Genomic DNA, 15,712 nt, shown 5'->3' on the forward strand with positions numbered 1-15,712 from the left:
CCGGAGAATAAAGTGTTCCTCGTACGACGTTTCCCGATGCATCAAACACTAATGGCTGCGACGCTGTGTGTGTGAACAAAACAGTGTTTCCGCGACAGTGCTGAGTCCTGCTGACGTAACAATAAGCGTAACGCTACTTGCCAGGACTGTTAAACGCTAGAATTTTCTGTTCCCTATTTCACATATAAATATGAGAGTCAGTGTGCCTTAAGTTAAAGGAATTTCTTTCTTTTTTTTTTTTAATCATCGCGTACAGAAAATAAGTGTAACTTTCCGTGTGTACTTACTAGGATTTCTAAACAGAGTTTTTCAGGATCACAGCGCGGTGCGTTAAGTGTGGTGACAGCGCAGACAATTGTGAAATACGAGTGGTTTAGCAGACCCGCAGAAATTACATTTTGTCTGTGGCTGTGAGCAGGTGACGCAAAGCTCGGTCTGTGTGTGCCAACGGAACGCTGCAGATTGAGGTCAGTGATTTCGGAAATTGGGTCGGATGTGACGCAGCGTCCTTGCTTAGTGCGTGTGTACATGAATATTGCGCCGGGCTCGTGAAGGATATACCGCCAGAAACGCACAAAATACTCGACAAGTGGCAAGGATTGTTATCCCTAATGCTGATGCACGACCCATGTCAACAGTCATCGCTGAAAATGCGGGGTGAGTATTTGCCTAGTTCATTTTTCTTTTCTTTGTCTTTTTCGGCCCATGGATAAATGTATTTCTAGGAAGCCCGAAGGAGGCGTGACGGGCAGTACCGCGCGTATACAGGGAGGAATGTATCGGGGCGAAAGTGTGTGTGTGTGTGTGTGTGTGTGTGTGTGTGTGTGTGTGTGTGTGTAACATCTTCGATCGCTGCAGCGTCGTCTCGGCAGTGCGTCGCGGCCGTGATTGGCCGTCACGGGGTGTCAGTCATGTGACCCTCGGTCATTAGTCCATCTGCACGACGCTTGCCAGCAGGCTTGTGGCGAGTATTGTAGGTGGTCTCAACGCACCGAACCAACTTTTTTTAATTTATGGTAAAGAATAATTAGATGGACAGTTTTTGTTTAGGAATGTCGGCTCTTTATTACAGATTCAGTTATCGATTTCTCTGTTACAATGCACAGTACATTGTTTCAGATTAAACTCATGGTTAGGTGTTTGCCAAGTATTCGCTCAGATGACAATCTAGACTAAATATCATTTATTTTGTGCTAAACAGGACATTTTTTTTAATTTGGTTGTCCTGAATGTAATTGTTTTATGACCTGCAGGTTCTTTTCTTGATGATACTCCGTTTATTTCAGTTGGTTTCTTCCCGTCGAACGGGTATTTCTAGCTTGGGGCTAATCGTTTGCTCTGCATGTCCACTGTGCCTAACATACTAGAGGAACGTGATGCACTTTCTGATACTCTTATAGTTCTACAATTTCATACTCCTTCATTCTTCCATACTGTCATTACTCTCAACTAATTTGTTCCCATCGTCAATATATTTTCATCAACAGAGATACTGCACCTAACATTCTGGAGAGTCATTCTGTACATCCCAATGTGTCTTTGTCCCTTCAATTTTGTGCCCCTGCTTGCCCTTCTGTTGCCATATTAAAAATTCCTACATCCCTTAGCAGAAACCTAATTAGCTTCCCCTTTCTTTTGGTGAAGATTTTTCAGAGAATGCTTTCCTCCAGTGTCCTTCGTATTAATTACTGGATATAATATCCACGTGATATGCGAAACGGTGCGTTTTCATATGCACCCAAACATGTTTCAGCACCTCTGTGCCATCCTCAGTGGGCTTTCTTTACGTAAAATTAAGGTTTAAATGAAGAAAACGCACTGAGGAAACACAGAGATGGTGAAACATGTTTGAGTGTATATGAAAAAAAAAACAGTGTTTTACACAACCTTACAAACAGTAGGTTTTAGCTGCAAGCACGGCCAATTGAAGAAGAGTAAACATAATCATGAAGAGGCTGTGTATTGTATCGTCTTGCTTACATTTAAGTTGTACGACTATACGTATTTGCGTGTAGAGCGGTTCTTTATTTCCGGACAGAACAGAAATGTTCAATTTATAAATAAAAATTAGGCACCTGATTATAGTGGCAACCTGACGAAACGTTTGGTACCCGTAAATATTGGAAAATTTGGCTGAAGCTGAAAACTGTTATCTCATACAAATTTGATAATACAGTCGCAGATGTAGACAGTTTGATGCCTTTTGTGTTGTTTTCTTCCTGTCTTCTTTTCGTGGGCGCGAGCATAGTATTCGGATGGCGCCGGCCGTTTGAGGTGCTGAGAATATCGGCAGTGGTGAACGAGTGGGACAACCGGTGTCAGGCGGGCAGTAGCTGCTGCAGCAGCAGCTATCAGAGAACGCGCTGGCGGCGGCACAAGCTGCGGAGGAGACTTGGCAACGCCAGCCAAGACGGCCAGCCGCCCCGCCGCGCGCCGCGTTTCTTCTCCCGTGTTCCGTGCTCCGTTCCGTTCTGTTCCCTTCTTTCCCCCTCGAGCGCTGCCCACCTGGGGGTCGGGGGTTGTCGGCGCGCGCCCGCCGTGCCTCGGCGCGGCAGGGTGGAGCCGTCGCGTCCCGCCGAGTCGGGCTTTAAAGCGGCGCCGAGCCGAGCCGGGCAGGCCCAAAAATCGATAAGGGCGTCGGTGGCGGTAGCGGCGGCGGCGTCAGCGCTCGGTGAGGCAGGCCAGAGCGGGACGGGCTGAGGGCGTTTGCCCCAAACTGCGCGTCACCGCGGGGGTAATGACACGGCGCGGACGGGATGGGGCAGAGCCGCGCCGTGTGGGACAGGCCGGCTGCCCGCCCCGCCGCGGTGCGTATCGACCCGCACGAGGGTGCGGCTCCACCGTGGCTGTGGCCCGCCTTGGGCTAGGTAAGGGTCGTCACCCCGCCGCCGCCCGACCTCTGCTTGCGGGACGCCGCGGCCGCGCCTCGACGCGGCTGCTTGCTGGCAGGGCACCGGCGGCGACCTTGACATCTTCCCAGCGCCCCCACACACTTCCTGTGCGACACTTGCGTGTTGCAAACCGTGAACACTGGAGACGGTCGTTTTTATTTAGCAAACACTAACTTGTTTGACGCCAAACCTCTTCATCGCTGGCCACATCGGTATGTTTGTTCAGGCCGTAAGTCACATTTTGCCCGCGTTTGCACCCAAGTAATATAGTGTTGGACCTCCTTTTGCTCTGGTGCACCAGCTCGACGTGCACGGACCCGACAAGGCGTTGGAAGCTCTCTGCAGAAATATTGAGTCATGCTGCCTATATAGCCGTCCGTAATTGCGAAAGAGTTGACGGTGCAGGATTCTGTGCACGAACTTATGTCTCGATTACGTTCCATAAATATTTGATGGGGATCATGTCGGGCGATCAAATCATTCGCTCGAATTGTCCACAATGATCTTCAAACCAGTCGCGCGCAATATGGCCCAATGACGCGGCACATCGTCATCTACAAAAATTCCAACGTTGTTTGGGAACATGAAGTCCATGAATGGCTGCAAATGATACCCAAGTAGATAAACATGACCATTTCCTGTCATCGGTTCAGTAGGACCAGAGGATGCAGTCAATTCTATGTATACACATCCCACGCCGTTACGGAGCCACCAGTAACGTGCCCAGTACCTCGTTGACAACCTTCGTGGGCTCTGCGCCACACACGGACTCCATGATCAGCTCTTACTTAACGAGCTGAAATCGGGACTCATCTGACCTGACCATGGTCACGAGCCCAGGACAGGCGATGCAGGCGATGTCGTGTTGTTAGGGTAGACACTTCCATCGGTCGTCTGATGCCGTAGCCCATTAACGCCAGATTTCGCCGCACTGTCCTAACGGAAGCGATCGTCGTGCGCCCACATTGGTTTATACGGCTATTTCACGCGGAGTTGCTTGTCTTTCTGCACTGACAACTCTACGCAAAAGCCTGTGATCTCGGTCGTTAAGTGAAGGCCGTCGGCCACCGCGTTGCCCGTGGTAAGAGGTAATGCCTGAAATTTACTGTTCTCGGCACATTTTTGACACTGTGGATCTCGGAATACTGAATTCCCTAACGAGTTCCCAAATGGAATGTCCTTTGGGTATAGCTGCACCTACCATTCCGCGTTCAGAGTCCGGTAATTCCTGTTTTGCGGTCGTAATCACTCCGGGTACCTTTTCACATTTATCACCTGAGTCCAAATGACAATTCCGCCAATGCACTGTCCTTTTGTACCTCGCGCACGCGATACTACACACTGCCGCCATCTCTGTATGTGGATATCGCTATCCCATGACTTTTGTCACCTCAATGTATTCTGCCTCGTGCAAAGGCAGTTGTCTTCTTTTTCACCCATACTTGTTTCGGTGAAGTATCACCACGTCAGCGGGATTTTCTCTGTCTAGTAACAGATAAGAAAAAGCATTTCGATTGTCACCATTGCATTTTAATAAAATAAGTGGCAGGGCCTGGTGCTATAGCGGTAAAGAGTGTTTGTCCAAATCGAAAGGTGCGAGATCGAACCCTATTTGGAACACGGATTTTCAGTCTGCGTTTTAACGTAGCATTCACTTCTCAATTGTGTGGAGATTCACCAGCAACAACACGTCATTCAGATTCCACGTTCAACTGTAGTTTCTCCTTTCCCCGCCTCGATAACTGGGTTGGTTGGAGATGCCCAAGTCGCTTAACTGACGTCCAGTTGAAACTTGCACAAATGCAATATTATTATTAAAATTATTGCTTCTATTTTAACAATGGGCCTGTTTCGTCTGAGTTACCATCAACGGATTATCAAAGCAGTAGTACATCATTTTGGTCCTTAAAAGACATATACTACCGACTGGACCCACAAGAGGGTAAATATATTGTAATAAAACAGTGAAACACACGTCACAATAAAGAGTGCTCAAACAATCGCATCAGTACGTAGTGTACACCACTCTGTTAGCAACACAGGAGTTTATTCTAGCATGCAAACGATCCGATCATAAAGGTGCCGAATGGCATACCCCATCCGTGTTCATCGGCGAGGGTTCTGGTGATATCGCTGTCCTCGTCAGTTTTTGGACACGATGAAGAGCACGTTGCGTCGCTGCAGACGTATGTGGACGTGCACTGTCCTGCTGTAGAAGCACATCACCTTTCTGTCGAAGACTTGGGGATAACAGCATGTGATTACTTTACCCTGCAGAAATAGTAAGTGTGACCACGAGCTGTAATTTTGCCCTCCCCATAAATCCCAACACGAAATCTGGGAAAAGGAACCTGTCTGTCTTGGACGAATGTCCTCCCGAATAGGCAGCCTACCAGGTCTACGCCAAACACGTGCATGTGCATATCTCACATACAGACAGCACCTTCTCTCATCACTGAAGACATTCCACTCTCCAGTCGACTCTCTCGCGGCCCTGGAGTTGCCAAGCTTGGCGGTGTGAGTGATAGCCTGACCAGAGGTAGAGGTACATGTGAGCTTAATCCAGTTGCAAGCAGGCCGTTCCCAATGGTGGCCGATGACTCAGGAGGTGCAACATATGGCCGGATTTCGTTCCTGGGTGAGGTTGGGTCCGCCACCGTTTCTCGCATAGTGCGTCGATCTCGAATTGCGTCTGTACTACGCGGTCGTCCAGAATCTGCTCTACTGGAGTCGGTAATTCCGCAGACCAGTGCTGAAAGCAGCGACACAACACCCTTACATTGTGCCCAATATAGGCAGAGATTTCTGTATACGACCATCCAGTTTCCTGCAGGCCCACAATGTGACCCCGTTCAAAGGGTGAGTAGCTGTTCAACAGGGGTGTGCATTCGTCGGTGGGAGAAGGTTGTACCCTAGAATGAATATTGCAAACACTGTTTGCCTCTAAACTCAGCACAGTTTCTGCCTTCGGATACAAAACATAGGTTGCACAGACCGACCTCCTGAGCGCCATTTGAACTCCGATGAGCACGACAAATGAATCACTAACACTGCAGCCCCACAGTGTGCACATATTACGCCTTGGTGCCACTGAACACAGTCCTTCAGGGTGTTGCGTTTTTTTTTTTTTTTCAGGTTCTGTTGTATCAAATAAGTACCTTAATAGATTTGTTTCTCTACCTGTCTATCGTCTGCAATACGGCTGATATTTTGGTACAGTTTGTCATCCGCATATAATTAGGATGATATAAACTAGAGAAATCCTTATTAGTCAAAGATTATAAACTACAAAAATATCATCTGCTGTCAGACGACGGACAGGTACAGGAAAGTCACTATGGTCTATTAAGTTGTATATTTTAAAATTTTACATAATGACGATAATTCCTAGTCTGTATATATTATCATGCAATGTTTACCTGCTATTCTACAGAAAATAAGATGGATCCACTGGCGATGGTGGTGTGGAACTTCACCGAAACATGTAGGGATGGAAAAAGAGGAAACTGTGTTTGCTTAATGCAGAATACTTTTCAAAACCAATATACGTCCATAACGCGCAAATCACTGTAAAGTGCTTGGCTGAGGATACTTGCGATTGTACCACTTACTAAGGTTTCTCCCCGTTCCATTCGCTTCTGGAGCGCGAAAAGAATTATTCCTTAATTGACACTGTCCGCGATGTCCGATAATATTTGTAGATTCTTGGAACTTCAAAGGTGGACCATCCCGCCTTAAATAGCGTCCACGCATAACCGTCTGCTAGTTCAGCTCGTTCAGCGTCTCAGTAACCCTCGCCCAAGGGCCCAACTAACCCGCGACCGTTAATGCTGGTATCTTATTTAAATACCCTTGTCTTACTTGGTGTGGGTCCCACGCGCATGTGCAGTTCCAGTTTGACAGGTTGATGGCGAGAATAATCGCATAGAATGAAATTTATAAATAAATAGAATAAAAACAATCAAAAGTATTTGCGGAATTTCTACTTTAGTAACAAAACATGGGTGTGGGTCGCACTCCTTTATAGGCTTATTGCATTTTTCCAGTATCCTCCCACTGAACCGATATCTGCCATCTGCTTCTACATGCGACTTACCTTAAGTGATCATTTTCACATCGCTATAAATCGTTACACCCAGCCATTTGTAATTTTTGAGAACATTTCTCGTGGAGCAATGGCAGTCTGGCTAAAAGTACCTTAAAATGGATTAAAAACTGTCATTGTATAAATGGTTTCAAGATAGTCACATTGTGAACGAAACCAGTAACCATTGTAAATATTTTATTGCCATCAAGACGGTTTTTAATCCATACTTAAATGTACTCAGATATTTGCAAGTGTTGACTAGTTATAACTGCTGGTACATAAGATATTAATTTGATGCATTTTGTGAAGTGTACCGTTTTACGTTTTTGAATATTTAAAGAAAGTTGCCAATATTTGACCCATTTGAAATCTGATTAAAATCTTGTAGAATATTTGTGTAGCTTTCAGACAATACCTCGTTATAGATAACAGCATCATCTGCATAAAGTGTGAGGTTACTTGCACCCAACATCCTAAATTATGTTTTGGATGTATTCCAAGCTCTAACTTCCTCTACGAGTCACTCTAGTACCTTGGAAGCTATTTCCAGATGTCTTCGTAATACACATCCTATCATCATATCCCTTCTTCAAATCTTTGTTTTCAAATATTCTTTTTTTTCTCCGATTCTGTGGGAACCTACCCATATCTCATCAGCCTGCTTAATTTTTAGCATCGTCCTGTAACTCATCTCAGACCCATGTATTATCCTGTTTTCGGGCTTTCTCACATTCCATGAGTCAGTGCCATAGCATTCTATGTTCACATTCTCAGGAATTATCTGTCGCGAGCTAAGGCCCGTGTTTGGTGTATTATACTTTGTGAGGACTGCTCTCTTTGTCTGTGCTAGTCTGCTTCTTATGACTTCCGTGCTTCGGCCAACATAGATAATTTTGCTTTAAAGATAACAGAATTCCTTCAATAGCCAATTATGAAACAACGTTTATCACTGAACTCATTTCTGCTACTCCACACTACTTTTCTTTCAACCCATATGCTGTGCACAATAGTCTGTCTATTTAATTCAGTACGTCCGGTAATTCTTGCTTACTTTCATTTAGGATAGCCAGTCATCAACAAAGAGCATTATGTTATTTTGAGAATTACAGTAAAATCCGGTTATACGCTCGTGTCATCGTCCTACAGTGTTCAGTTTCAATAATTGTTTGTAGAGTTTTCTGTGCAACTGACGAAATGTATTGCGGATTTCAGTTTACTAAATGGATCCCAAGATAGGCATGCGATAATGTATTGAGTTTGCAGCGACCAAACTGAACATAGCAAAGATTTATTACTTAACTAGCCATCACTTTGTGGCTAGAAATTGTGAATCAGTCTAATAGTGAATCAATCTTTCATTCCAGTGATGAAATCGTCTTAGCAGCCTAAGAACCTTTGTACTTGAAAGAACGAATGGCAGCGGTGGTAAGAACGAATATAGCAAGTAGCCTCAGCTTGTTGTGCGAACAGGTAAATTTCGTAATTGCGTCCAAAAGTTAATCCGGCCCCTACTTGTTAGATTCAGTTAACATGGATTCCACGGCGAACTGAAGAGCGTTCTCTCATAAGAGAAGAATTATTGGTGTGTTGAAACTGTGACGTCGCTAACGTCTTAGACATGCTACGTATCTCCACAATGCACTATGTTAATATATCGATAGTCACAGTTCTGAAAAGAAAGAAGAAAATGACAGTATTGATAACGAATGTTACATTTATTATTTGCTTTGGCTAATAATCTAAATGTGTATCTGCCGTAGATGGGTGTAAAAACACCTGGCAGCGGTTAAGATAAGTGATGTAATTTGATAACGTAAATGGTTACTGGTTGCTGCAATTTCTTCCGCGGGTTTCAAACAATCGTGAAGCCTCTGTTATAGCAATTACTGAACAAGACATTTGTAGTAAAAATGCCAGAAACTGAAGATGGAGTATATGCTGAAGTATATTTCCGTAATAAAATTTTCTCAGGTTGACAGCCGAGCCAATGTGTTGTTTTCCAGCTACGTTTCAACAAGCTTCTTACTTTCCATCTTCTTCGCCTGAAGATAGCAAGTAAAAAACGTGCTGAAACGTTGTTGGAAAACAACACATTGACTCGGCTGTCAACCCGAGAAGAACTCAAAGGCGAAATAAAAAAATAAAAAAAACGAGAAGATTTTATCATCGAGATTCGCCGAGAAAGCCTGCATTCTCATATATTTCCGCAGTGTAATAGCCGCAACTCGCACTCGCGAATGAGCGGCCTTGCATGTAGCCAGCCACATACGCGTTCCCATTCAGTGCTACTATGTACTTCCTGGTTGTTAGCAAACGGTTTAGCTTCAGCAGCCTGAGGGCATGACGAACCGATTAACTGACGGTATAAAATATGCAGAATTCATAAGCCGGTAGATGAATGTGGAGCCTCTTCCGCATAATCATGTTTTTTGGGTAACGAATGAGTCCATGACAGAAAAGAGATATAAGACTTCGTGTAGTTGCAACTAGTAATGGACTTCACATCTTTTACGTGTTCTTCCTTTAAAAACAGTGACGTCACTCCTTTTGAATTCCGCCTTGTTGTTTCAGCTAATGGTTAAGAAATTAACCATGAAACTTGCAATAAATCCCTTTGAAAATAAGTCGATGTTAATCGGACTCAATATCTATAATGAACGCTGACATGAGATTCACTATAACTAAGCATACATACGACCGCATTTTTTTGTAATATACTGCATTAAAATGCTCAGCTATACTGTTGTTCATTTAACATGAATCCTGGCACGTTGTTAGTATTACCCCCCATTCGCGAGCCAAGTTCTACCAGAAACTAGAGATTCTATTCGCACAGTACTATCGCGTAATACCAACAGCACTTTGGAAATACTGCAAGAACGCCTGGTTAAAGACTAATACTCTGTCTAGACTTTTACCCGTAGATAACACTGATTCGAGCTCAGTCTGGGCGACGACAGAAAAGCGAAACATGTTAGGTCTTAATGTTTTACTTAATTGCTTCAGAATTTTTATTCTTGGGACGCTGCACAAAATACCGTACACAGGTAGCAACGGTACGCTCGGGCTGTAACCACTCCCATGGTGTTGCATTTAAATGTAACCAGGCAATAAATAGAGAAAAGGAACGAGCGTGGACTGTCTGCGTCAAGTTTAGTTTCATGTGCAATAAAAAAGTACTCGTATTCGACGCTGGGCTGACTGGAACTCATGTAGATTGTTCGTTAGAACAGGCACCACTCTTATCTGACTGAAGTTAAATAAGGAAGGAATGATTCTTTTGTCAGAGAGTTGCCGCTTGTGTTAAGTTTTGATAATGTTGTCTCAATATATTTTATACGTTCTTAGGTTTCATTGCAATTCCATGAACACACTTGTGCACCGGACTGTAAGCACGATTACGTACAGTCTAGCACTCTTTTTCTAATAAATAAACGCTTTTGCCTTTTTACAATAATAAAATAGTTTCGTATCCCCATGTGTTCGTTACATTGGAACGCGTCTTGTACGGAATAATGGCCTTTATGCGATGTACTCCTGGAGGATTTCCGGAGGATTACTGTGAAATTTTTGAGAAAATTATGCCTATTTGGAACTTTGCCCTCCCAACATCTCCAAGTACTCTGCTTGATTTTGTACAGATCATTGCATACGTTCATAATGTTCCATGAAATGCATCCTTGACCATATCGGCTCTTCATTGACTCCAAATGAACTAGCGGGTACAAGAAACCTCACATAGGATAGTGCGTAGTATCTGAAAACAGCGTGACAACAGAAGACTGCCGTATTGATTGTACATCAGTAGCACCAAGCCACAGAAACGTTTCATATCCTTGATCTTATTCACACTCTCTACGGATTGATGTGTTTGCCTCTGCCAATCCTCGTACGCATATTACGATTGTGATGGATATTATTTTGTTGACGAATGGATTCGGTAACGAGAGAGAATGTATGGTGTAAACGAATGCCAGATTTGAACTGTCGTAAGAAACACTGATTCAGTTTAATACAGCCACTGTAGATGCAAAGTGTATGTTCTTTTATGAGGGTGTCAGATTTGAATCTTTAAAGGTGCAGAGGCAGAGTTGAATGGAATGTTGGGTTGGAGTATATAATCTGGACTTTCAGGTAACAGTAGCCGTAGTTAACAGTTTATGCCCGCAAAGAAAGAAATGTGTTTCGTAGTCCATGAAAATAGCATTCACTGGGTTGAGACTATGTAATTCCCTGTCCGAAAGAAAAAAAAGTTCTTAAATACATCACATTAGAGTCTCTCCTTATGCCTATTGTTTTAATACTTTCATTCCTGTTCTGCTACATTTCACACATCTCAGACCCATATACATTTGTATTTGAACAATTTATCCCAGTGTGCAGAAATTACATTCTGACGTCTTTATTCCCAATGGTTATATGATAGCAGTAAGAGGCTTCATTTTTTCCACAGCGGACCCATACTTTTTCCTGTTCTCGATGGTTTCCTGTTGGCGCTGTTATATAAGTGGGTCCAAGTCGCGGAGTTATTTTAAGTAATCCTAGATCCGTGACAAAAGTTACTCTCAGATGTCTGCCTCTTTTCTCATTTGTACAAAAATTTAAAGCTGGAGAGAGACACGATTTGACTCGTCTGGGCCAACATCTGCTGCGAATAAACTCTAAAAGTTTACTTGGTGCTACTTCTTCCTCTGTCGGCGGCTTTCATGTTTTGTTTTTTATTTTGTGATAAAAGTGTTTGCATGTTAGGCAACTGTTGCAGTAAGTTGCACTTTTCTGTAAACACCGTTCCGTCGCTGAGCGTGTGCCGTGCAGCAGAGCTACAAAATTTCTTAATAGGAATGCGCGGCACGGCATTATCACAAATGCCGTAAAACACTGGCTTATTCACATCTCACTTTAATGTTTTGGCCACTAAGAGTGTAGTGAAGAAGTATCAAGTGATTCAGTGTCCCAGCGAGAAATTTCCAGCATTGTATTCGCATCTTGTCGAGCGTATTCAGATCTCGGACTGCCCTAGAAGTACCATTAAATTCTTGCCTCGATTGAGGACGAACGCAGCTGTTCGTTTGTGGCTACCACGGCCATTGAGTTTCACGCTGGATTCGTGCGCAGGGTTTAAGCACTGGCTTTCGCCTTTAAACGCGCCCTATACGAGCATTACGAGGTAGTAAACGTGTACTTTGAATGCAGGCCGGGTTGATGGATCATTTCATCCTCTGATGGGAGGAAATTGCTTCTTTTATGCTTGTGCTATGCGTTGTGGCAGGTAGATATGAGTGCATTTTTTGCTAATTAGTATCTGGGATGCCCTAATCACGTTTACGTGTAGCATTTTCACAGTAGCCTAGAGCCGCGAAATAGTCCCACACCTTACAACGATTACGAAGGATCTGTATGCTTGTGTATTCAGGTCATTGTAAAATGTTTTAACATCAGCAATTTTCAGTAGAAACGACATACGTAGGAACATTGGGATACGGAAATCTGCATGTCGACACGATTCGTGTCCTATATACAGTGAAAATAAACTGAAAATTACGAATGAATAACTGAGGACGTGCAACTGTTTGTATGATGGAGAGCAGGATGCTTGTACAGGGCTAGTGAATGTTCGTTTATAATCGTGTTGGTTTACCTTATGCGCTTGTTTTTACGTACTGATCATTACCGGTACTTGTAGATTACTAACATAATGTATTCTAATGTACAACAAAGCGAGAGATGCGGGACGATACAACCTTAAGAGCAGAAAGACCCATCGTATTAATAAAGAAAATAAATTCCTGAAATAAACCCACGATCGTTATGAACTTAGCCAATGAAACTTCTCAGATTATTATATTACTGATATGTTTTTGCTACTGCTATAACCAGATCCTGTAATTAGATCAAAAGAAACATAAGAATTGAAAATGTTATTGATTTGTATTACCAGTGAATGAAATAAAAACTCCCCACCAAACCTTGGAACTAGCAAAACCAAGTTCATTATCTAGTTGCTACAAAATCTTTGTCGGCGCAGTACGTTATCTGCCGACGTTCACTGACATTCAGGTTTTAGCCGAGAAATACCTTCGTTTTTTGGGTCATGAACTTAGAAAGTGAGAAGAGACTTTAAAATTGGAAGTAATTGAATTGTAAACATTATAAAGGAATGTTATCAGTGCTAGACCTTCTTGAAATCCATAGCAGTTGAATATTGTTGAGGGACACAAGAAACAGCCACAAATACTTTTGAAAAGACTTTCATTCACTGCAGTGAGTGATATCGGGCAATATGCCCACCTAGAAATGGCTATACTTGATTTGTCGCACAGCAGTTACGATACTGAGAAAAGTAATGACACGAATATATGCAAGTGAAGAGGACCATAACGGCCCAAAAGCGGTCACAGGAACGACTACCTTCAAAGTTCAGAAAAGTGCTGAATCTTGTTTACTACGCCCCCAAATTACAAATTTTCAAAGCTGTCAACATTGCTATAAAATGACGCAGGATTTTCATATGAGTAGCACAAAAAATAGCTTAGCTGTTATCATAGAAACTTGTTTCCGCGTTTAAATTAATTGTTGGTTCCAATTATAGTGAGTGAATCCTTTTTGTAACTTCGCTTTGTGCCGTAGAGCACCGCCATACCAAGGAACTATAGCCCCAACGATAAATAGCCAACGTCACATGCACGGTAGAAGCTAAATGTAATTTTAAACGTGGACAGCTGTCTGAAGACGAAACTGTCGTATCGAAACCGGTAACGGCGCTGTTTACACATTTTTAATTTGAGAATTGTCCGTTTTTTTGCACTTCTGTGTCACAAACAGTTCCTGTCATAATAGAATAAATTAAGTTTTTAGTATCATGGCTTCCTTGACATTTTTAGGTATTTATTATAAGATGGAAGTAATGTTTTATGTAATGAGCAGACAGGGTGAATGTCGGCTGTTTGGTATGCTGAGCGACATACCAACCGTGAAGTGTGAGGCGACTCGGCCACTGAACGAGAACCAGAAGAGGACAGAGCATTGTAGAGTAGTGCGGTGTGTCCGTAGTAGACTGACCGCGAGCCACCTCCTGCCTTCTCCCAGCGACGCCGCCCCTAGGTCACTAGTGACCACCAGGTTGCTGCAGCCTATGTTCTTGGCCTCCCCTTCCGGCTCATTGATTACTCCCTCTCCAACGCACCGCGTCTATTCCAGATCACCTCGTGCTTTCACCAACTACTGTTGCTCGATACTGACCAGTGGAGGAATCGGCTTCGCTTTCTCTTACACCAGTACCTTCTTGGACAGCAATCATGTAGAAGTGTTAACCTCAAACGCAATTAGTCTTTTAAAAAATTGGGAAGTGACATCTCGATTCATGTTGGTGTGTCTAGCCTACGATTCTGGTTATACGTTCCTAGATACTCGTAGTCTGCAGTAATACAGTACGTGAGAGTTTGGGTTGAGAACACCTGCTGCTGACAAACATTTTAATGCCTTACATCAGCATATCCTTTGTTTGACTAGGTTACTGTTTTATCACATTGGATAAAAAGCCTCTTAAGATAATGGATCATATTAGTTATCCGTAATTGAATTCTAAGCAATTGCTAACTTTTAATCATGAACAGCTGTGCAACAAAACAAACGAAGCCATCTCAATTTCGTAGTCCCAGCATCAGTCATGGCAACGAATGAGTCTTTTCAGAAGTATTTGTGGCTGTTTGCTGTGTCCCTCAACAATCTTTCATTAAATAACAACCATTGGTTTCAAGGAGGTCCACCAGTAATAAAATTAATTTATAGTGTTTGCAGTTCGATTACAATTTTTACAATTAAATTATTAATTAATTACAATTAATGATTAGTGGTGAAAACTTGTTTGGATCGACAAAATAATTTTATCTGTTTATCTCGTGCCATAATTCGGTAGAACCACCATAATCAGATATAGTAAAATCAATACGAAGTATCGTGCCTCTTCGTACTCCATTCTGTAACACTATCAGTGCCCAACTATTAGTATTATTTACAGAATGAGATTTTCACTCTGCAGCGGAATGTGCGCTGATATGAAACTTCCTGGCAGATTAAAACTGTGTGCCCGACCAAGGCTCGAACTCGGGACCTTTGCCTTTCGCGGGCAAGTGCTCTACCATCTGAGCTACCGAAGCACGACTCACGTCCGGTACTCACAGCTTTACTTCTGCCAGTACCTCGTCTCCTACCTTCCAAACTTTACAGAAGCTCTCCTGCGCAGGAGAGCTTCTAAATGAGTAGAATGAAATTTTATCGTAACGGAAAAAGTAATAGCTTCATACTCCGTACAAGTATTCATTTATCATTGACACAGCTGTTCCTGATAAGATGTACACAGATCGACTATTTGGCTGACATTATTTCGGAAATAACAGTACACTGAAGACATGAGACAATTTCATATATTTGCGTCGCTCGTACCTCTTCACGTGAGTCGCAGTTACAATTTCCGCATAGTTGCATTCATGGAAATGTTTTCTTAAAAACAGTGCAAAGTGTCACGCGCTTTCTTCTCAGATCGTACAATAACCTGTGCCACTCATAAGAGAAAAGTACGGCAATATTTTCCATCGGAAATTTTTTGTGATCATAGAAATGAATCCCGTAAGTTCTCGCATCTACACCCCAATTAAAAGAACAAAATGATTTGCTTGGTAAGATAGTAAGTCATGTCCCTTTCTGCCATTTTTCTCATCTGGTTTAGGATATTTCT

At 43.0% G+C, this 15,712-nt stretch overlaps 1 protein-coding gene across 1 annotated transcript in view; it reads left to right on the forward strand.

Moving 5' to 3' along the window:
• The first annotated feature begins 353 nt into the window (after window positions 1-353).
• LOC126260108 (nuclear receptor coactivator 3) overlaps window positions 354-15,712 on the forward strand; it is a 319,207-nt gene continuing 303,848 nt past the window's right edge. The window contains exon 1 of the mRNA XM_049957341.1: window positions 354-657. Coding sequence (XP_049813298.1) covers window positions 629-657 — 29 coding nt within the window. The 5' untranslated portion in view covers window positions 354-628. The remainder of the gene's footprint in view (window positions 658-15,712) is intronic.

The sequence above is a fragment of the Schistocerca nitens genome, chromosome 5 (genome assembly GCF_023898315.1).
Source record: "Schistocerca nitens isolate TAMUIC-IGC-003100 chromosome 5, iqSchNite1.1, whole genome shotgun sequence".
Taxonomy (NCBI): domain Eukaryota; kingdom Metazoa; phylum Arthropoda; class Insecta; order Orthoptera; family Acrididae; genus Schistocerca; species Schistocerca nitens.